The 7,636-nt window shown below is 51.6% G+C and overlaps 1 protein-coding gene across 3 annotated transcripts in view; it reads right to left on the reverse strand.

Moving 5' to 3' along the window:
- Positions 1-2,645: 2,645 nt before the first annotated feature.
- Spns3 (sphingolipid transporter 3 (putative)) overlaps positions 2,646-7,636 on the reverse strand; it is a 50,705-nt gene continuing 45,714 nt past the window's right edge. For 2 of the 3 annotated variants that reach the window (XM_015506009.2, XM_048798395.1), the window contains 3 exons: positions 4,235-4,333; positions 3,961-4,150; positions 2,646-3,021 (listed from right to left, as the gene is read on the reverse strand). In XM_015506009.2, coding sequence (XP_015361495.1) covers positions 2,948-3,021; positions 3,961-4,150; positions 4,235-4,333 — 363 coding nt within the window. In that variant the 3' untranslated portion in view covers positions 2,646-2,947. Of the gene's footprint in view, positions 3,022-3,960; positions 4,151-4,234; positions 4,334-5,216; positions 5,469-7,636 lie in introns of those variants that run through there. The other variant, XR_007345692.1, reaches the window with a different exon arrangement.

A 7,636-nucleotide genomic window follows, 5' to 3' on the forward strand; every position in this document is an offset into this window, starting at 1 on the left:
AATTATAGAAATTTCAATCCCCTTTGATCATGGACCCAAAATAAATTATAGAAATTTCAATCCCCTTTGATCATGGACCCAGACAATCAGAAATGAAGAACCCCTTGAGGGACATTGAGCCCAGTCTCTTCACCATCCCATGAGAAGCTACATCCTAGGGAGGGTCCGAGGCCTGGCCAAGATCATTGCAGTGGACACTATCTTTGTTTTGGGCTTTTGACACTTTTTTCTTACATTGCTTTTTGTTTTTTTTTTTTTTGTTTTCCTGAGGCTTGGTATGGAAACCGGGACCTCACACATGCTACCACAGAGCTCCAGCCCCAATCTTGCTGTCTTGTTTTGATGATTAGAATTCATTCATTCCTCTTCTTAACAGCACTCTGGTCTCCTGGTCTTAATGGAGTGATAAATCAAGGTGTGGGCATAGCATCCTAGCTAGTCCAACTAGACTCTTAGGCCCAGGGCTTTAAATCTTGAATAGATGGCAAAAAAAAATAAAGAAAAAATGTCTGGAGCTCTGAAGAAGACCCCCAAATAAGATGGCCCAGCAGTAGATCCCACTGTTATGTATAATTATAATGCACCAATAAAAAGGAGGGAAAATAACAAGTATTTTTTAAAAAGAATAAAACGGCCCAGGAACCCCGACCCCTGAAACTCTAACATTCCCATCAATTCTGTCAGCTCCTGATATGCTTCCAATGAATGCCTTCCCTACTTAAGTCAGCCTGTTTCTGTTGCATATAACCCCACATCCCAAACTGATGTGATCACCCAGGTACCACGTACCTCCCTGTGTTGGGAGAAAGGATGGCTCCAGCCATCTCTGCTGCCTCCTGCCTGCTTTTTTTGGGGGGGTACCAGGGATTGATCCCAGGGGCATTCAACACTGAGCCACATCCTCAGCCCTTTCATATAGATATATTTTATTTAATAGGAACAGGGTTTCACTAAGTTGCTTAGGGCCTTGCTAAATTGCTGAAGCTGGCTTTGAACTTGCAATCCTCCTGCCTCCCGAGCCACTGAGATTACAGGGATGTGCCACAGCGCTGCCAGGCTCCTGCCTGCTCTTCTACAGAGACTTCTATAGCTCAATAACCTCTCAAGTCCACCCAGGCATAGGCGAATGTCACACACTTCAGAGAAATGAGCCAGACCGACTGAGGGCTGGTATTGCAGGGGAACAAGCCAGAGTTAGGGTGCAGGAATCTAGACCCACATGCTCAATCCCCAAGCCTTAGGTCAGAGTGGAAGAAGAACTTTTATCAGTACTTTATAAAACATCCCTTCATGTTTGCAGCCCAGTATAGAGATTAGCAGGCAAACAGGCAAAGGGGCAGCCAGGATCTCACCTGGCAGTCATTAACACATGAAGTAAGCAGGGTCAGGCTTAAGGACTTGTCCTGCTGAGTAGCATTTTCCCTCCTGTTGACATTCCCAGTAAACAAGTCCAGAGTATCAACAACTGGGATTACCCAACAAGTACTCTTTAGGCCTAGAAGATGTTCCTGTTTACCAGACTCCTCTACTCTAGCCAGGCCCTCCCAGCCTCTCACAGACCCAGACCTGAGACCTCAGCCCACTATGACTGGCCCCAAGGAGGCAGGAGGAGGGAGCTGAGTGAAGCTGGGGCCTGGCAGGTGGAAGATTCAGACCAGGAGCCGGGCTTCCATGGGTCTAGACCCAGCCTGAGAATCACATGAGGCCCTGCTCTAGCAAAACCACATTCAATTCACCTCTTGCATACACTGGGAAATCCATAGCTCCAAGAAAAACAGGAGGTAGCCCCAGTCACACAGCCAGTAAAAGCTGAGATGACCCATGGTGTCCCAGCTCCAGCCCACACTGGCTGCCTCCTTCTCAGGAGAAACCAGTTTTCCTCACAAGTGCATTTCCTTGGAATTCCAGGGAAGCCTATTTCCTGAGCACCCATGTGAAGGCATAGAACCAGGAGCTGGGCAGTCTGGTGATGCCCACTCTGGAAGGAGGACTGACCCTGGGGGTCAGGTGCAGGCTAAGCTGGAGAGTCCAGTTCCTGGGACCTGTCACAGCCAATGAGGGTGGGGAGGGTTCCCCAGGAGGCAGGGATGGAGCAGACAAGGGTCAGGAGCTGTGAGGGAGTTGGGCCACTGTTCTGCCCACAGCTGCTGGGAGGTAGGCACAGTGGAGGTGGCAATCAGCAAGTGAGCAAGTGATCGCCTGGCTGGGATCCAGAAGAGGGGACAGAACCTCAGGTTCCTGGGCAGAAAGAACATGCCTCCCTACTGCTGCCCACCTGGAAGCTATTGATCTCTTGCAGGGCCCGCTGAGCCCAGCTGGTCTGAACCCAGTGGCAAGTGTGGGTCCCACAGAGCTGGCCCTCCCCCCAGGTGATGCTGGGGTCAGAGCATGGGCTGAGGGTGGCGCAGGGAACAGGGCACGGCCAAGAATACTGGTGCACCGCCATGCAAGCCCCTCTAAGTGGCTCTGGGGCAGCTGCTTCTGTTTCTGTGCAGGCTTGGGCACCCCTCCAGGTGGTTATCACTTCAGGAGCCACCCTGTACCCTTTGCCTGGGGACTGCCCACCCCTTCCTCTCTCCCTCCTCCTTCCTTCAGAGGCATGCAACATGAGGCTATAAATAACAGGATTGTTTAAAGACCTGATATCCATGGGCTTTGTACTGGTCACACTTTAATTGGGTCCATCCGCAACCAGGCTGACGACCCTCGGCTGGAAGGGCCTTGTGCTGGGTGCAGGTACAGTCCTCCCTCAGAGGGTGTTGACAGCTCAATTTCCAGCCCAGCCACGGGCCCTGCCAACTCTCTTACTGGGAGCGAACAAGCAGCAGGTGCAGCTCAGCCAGAGTCCCTGAGTCACAGCCAAAGGTGGGCAGAGGCACTGCCACTGTGGGACTAGTGGGAGGAGTGTGGACATGGCAGGGGGTCTCCTTGCTGCAGGGCAGGAGCCTCAGGGGTCCTCTGTGGAGGCGCTGATGCCAGAAAGCAGGCCTTTGCTCTCCATGTCCTTGCTGTCCAGGGTCCCTGCAGGAGGAGAGAAGCTCAGCCAACCCAAAAGGAAGCAGAAGGGATTCTGGGACCAGGTCTGGAAACAACATGTCAGGAAATCCTCTAGCTCTAATTTGCAAAGTAAATTGCAGATCCAACCCCATGGCATTGCCATCAGTGCCACTACTGTGGTCTTAGCACTACTTCTCCACTGGCTGCTTTCAGAACTTCCTGGGGTCCCTCTGTCCCAACTCTGAGCCCTACAGTCTGTTCTCAAGTAACAGCAATGTGATGCTTTCACAATGGAAATCAGATCCCCTATGGCTCCTTCTGTGGAAACCCCACAGTGACTCCCATCATATTCAGAATTAAGGGCACCATCCTGGCAAGGATTCCCCCTCGCTCTGCCTGCCCTAGTCTTGTTACTGCTGCCCTCATACTTATCACTGTGCCTCTTATTCCTGCTCCAGCCACATTGACCTCCTTGTTGACCCTCAACACATTGGGTACATTTCTACCTCAGGGCCTTTGCATTCCCTGTTCTCACTGCCTGGAGTCCCTTCCACCAGAGAGCTGCTTACTCCACCGCTTCCTCCAAATCTTTGCTCTAATGTCACCTGTGCAGAGAGGAGCTCCCTGCCCCCACCCATCCCTCTCTACCTCCACTTTATGTCCAGTTATAGCACTCATCACCTCAAATATATTACATCGCTCACTTTTTTGTTTATTTGTCTCTGATCTGTCTCCATACCTTATAGAGTGTCAGCTCCCTGAGGGCTTACTTAGGCTTGTCCTAATTTGGTCATTCCCCAGCATCTGCAAGCTTGCCTGGCATATAGCAGAATTGTAATAAACATTTTTGAATGAAAACAAACAAACAAGCAAACAAGCCAGCCAGGGGCTGAGGATGGGCCATTGCTCCCTGCCTCTAGGTGTTCAGCCTTGAGTCCAGCGTGGGTACAAGGGCAGGAGTACCTGTGTCAGGCTGCTGGGACTGGGCCTGGGCCTGAGCCTGGGCCTGGTCTCTCTCCAGGTGCAGCGCCGTTAGCAGGAAGCAACCACCACCCAGGACGATGACAAAGGCACAGCACAGGAAGCTCTGCTGCAGGCTGAGGAAGCGCTGCAGATAGGAGTCCAGGCGCCTGGCCCGCAGGGCACTAGAGATCTGCCGAGGACAGAGGGCTGTTGCCAGGGAAGTGTGGAGCCTCCCCCAGACCCTCCCCACCCCCCACACTCAGACACGCCTTACAAGTCCAGTGAGATAGGGGCTGCCGGCGTCTCCCAGGATGTGGCCCACTGTGATCTGAAGCGCCTCTGCTGTCCCCCGGCACCTGGGCACCACCACAGACTGCAAGACATGGGAATATCAGGGGAGCTCCCCCAGCAAAGACTCAGAATAGGGGGGGTGCCCTCACACCCATTTCCTGTTCCCCCCTGCCAAGGGCCTGCAGAGTTAGCCAGGTGAGTGGGATGGGAGGGAATCAATGACCCCAAGGCTATAGCACCCCCCACCCGGCCCAGCAGACCCCTCTGAGGCTCTGGAGGCTTCCCCAGTGCCCAGGGATGTGGGTACTGAGGCCCCTGATTAGGGTCACCCTTCTTGAGAGTTTGCTCTTGAAGTGAAAAATCAGCCCCTACCTCAGAGCAAAGCCTGTCCAAGGAACGGGGCGTGACCCTTGTCCTTGGAAAGACCCACAGAGCACACCTAGGCACATTCCCACCCTGCTGAGTTGTTTATCTACAAATAACAGGAGAGATCTGCTGCGCCAGGTGTCCCTGACTCAGTCAGGCTAGGTGGGATCCATAGCAACCCCCTAGCAGCCACCAATCAGCATGAGACAGGGAAATACCTGGGATGCCAGATGACCCTCCCAGTAGTTTATGGTGGTTGATAACATGTTGGGAAACCATGTAGTTCAGCATGTACTCCCCTCGTGGCTTAAACCAATTAATCAGTTCAAACGAATCCTTCTCTGGTACTAACCAATAGACCCCTACCCAACTTGTTCCCGCCAGTGAATGTGCTAATCATGTTTGAGAGTTGTTATTTGATTTTCCCACGGTGTGTGATGATTTGCTAAGAGAGCCTATGATGTATGTGAAGTCCCTGCCTTCCCCAAAGAGTATAAAACTGCTACAAACCCTGGGCTTGGGACCTCTCAGCATCACCAGTTGCTGTGTGCGCATGGAGGACTGAGCTAGCTCGCAATGAATACCTCTTTGCTGCTTACATCACTCTTGGTCTCTGGTGGTCTTTTGGGGGTCCCGATTTCAAGCTTAGCAGAAGTACACAGGGACCAGGCCTGGTTGTGACAGCAGTGAGGACGCTGGGGTGTGACAGGTCAGGGACCATGAGGCACTAGTGCAGGCTGGCAGGGTGCACAGCCAGGGGTCTGCATGTGCAGGCAGTTAGGGCAAGGGTGGAACTCAAGCCCCACTGTGCAGAAACCAACAGAAGCCATGTTGGGGAGGCCCACACGACTCTGGGGGAAGAGGACAAGGAAGTTAAGAATATCAGTTCTGGAATCAACCTGTCTAGGTTTCAGTCCTGTATCTCTCACCCGCTAGCTGTGTGACTTGGCGCAAGTCACTTCATCTTTCTGTGCCTTGCTCCCAAAATGGAATAATAATAGAAGCTACCTCAAGGGTTGCAATCATTATCATTACTCAGCTGGCACCCAGAGTTGTCATGTGGACACCTGCCCTATAAGCAGGATGCTTTGGTAAATACTGTGCTTTCTTCCTGGCGTGCCTCCCCATCTCTGGTCCAGTTGGAGCATCTCTCTTCATCATTTAGGACTTACCTTTGCATCACCTCTGTGAAACCTTCTCAGAGTTCAGGTGCCTTCTCAGATCAACCACAGCCACCATCACACCCCTAAGTGAATGCACGCCACCCAGGGCTGGGAGGGGTCCTTTCTTTATTCACCTCCCCTTATCCCTTACGCTGTAGGCAGCAAAAACTCTAATTTCTCCTGGGGTCAGTACAGTAAGACATGAGGCACAGAGTAGACCAGTGAAAGTTTGTCAAACAAATAAGTTTAGAACCTTCTGGAAGACTGGTCCCAGAAGAAACCCTATCAGACCTAGGGCTTCAACCCACTAGGGCAGCCCCAGGGAAAGTTCCTACCCTGGAGCCTTGTCCCCAGGACTTTAGTGTCCCTAATCTGAGCCCTTCAGAGAATAGCAACAAGGATAGCCCCATGCAGTGACTTATGCCTGGAACCCCAGTAAACTGGCTGAGGCACAAGGATGGCAAGTTTGAGGCCAGCTTCAGCAACTTTGTGAGACTCTGTCTCAAAAAAATAAAAAAATAAGAGCCAGGCGTGGTGGTGCATGCCTTTAGTCCCAGAAGCTCGGGAGGCTGAGGCAGGAGGATCACAAATTCAAAGCCAGCCTCAGCAATGGTGAGGCGCTAAGCAACTCAGTGAGACCCCGTCTCTAAATAAAATACAAAATAGGACTGGGGATGTGGCTCAGTGGTTGAGTGCCCCTGAGTTCAATCCCTAGTACCCTCAATAAACATTTAAAAATTAAAAATAAAAAGGGCAAAGGGTGCAGCTAAGTGATAGAGTGCCCCTGGGTTAAACATATACACATACCCATACCACAAAAAAATATAATAATGATAATAATTGCTAACATTTATTGAATACTTCCTGTATGCATTTTATATAGCAACTTGAATAACCCCTGAGGGTGATATGATTATTACCTGCATTTTATAGATGAGAAAACCTCCCCAGGTGCCCAGGGTCACCCAACCAGGTATAAGAAGGCTGAGATTAGATCCCAGGCCTTCTCCCTCCAGGGCCTCCTTTAGGGGCAAGGAGGAATCTGCATGTTGAGCAATATTTATGTGTTTGTTGTGGAATGTTGAGAAAGTGAAAAGAAAGATAAAGAGGACAAGTCCATCAGTAGCCCTGCAAATCAGCAGGAAGGGAATCAATACCTGGAAGAGAGATAGGCAAAGCCCCCCAGCCCCAGGCAGGGACAGTGGCAGGTAAAGCATGGAGCTCGGAGCCCAGAGGCACAGTCTCTGGATTCCAGAACCCCAGAGGACAGACGCAGGGGGTCTAGTGGAAAGAGGCCTTGTGGGTGGGCAGGGTGGAGTGACAGGTGTCCCTGTGGGTGATGAGCCAGTCCTGGGGTCAGTGGCACTGAGCCACTCCATTCAGGTGGTGAGACAAGCTGGGCCCCTTGCCATCCCTGGGACCTGCCAACAGGCTTGAGAAGGAACTGACCACAGCTTTGCACCTTCCACAGAACTTCCCTCTCACCCCATAATTATGTGATTACTCACCCAATGGTTCTAAGGAGGGAGGCAGGGCTTCCTAGAGGAAGGGCCTTGAGTGTCCAGAAAGATCCATGTGGGAGCTAAGGCTGCTTGGACCCTCAGAATAAGGCTCAGGCAGCCTGGCCCCTTTCTTCCCTCCCAGGAACCCCAACCTGCAGGGCCCAGACCAGCTACCTTTGCCTGCAGTGGGAGAGGCAGGTCTCCACCCCACCTATTTGGGGTCCCTATTGTTCCCATACAGCCTGGGCCCAGCAGCATCTGGAGAGCCCAAGAGGTAATTTTTTTAAATGAGAGGCTTTTCAGTTCCCAAAAATCTAGGCTCACTCTATTCTGAGACAAAAAAAAAAAAAAAAA

Source organism: Marmota marmota, unplaced genomic scaffold (genome assembly GCF_001458135.2).
Source record: "Marmota marmota marmota unplaced genomic scaffold, marMar, whole genome shotgun sequence".
Taxonomy (NCBI): Eukaryota; Metazoa; Chordata; class Mammalia; order Rodentia; family Sciuridae; genus Marmota; species Marmota marmota.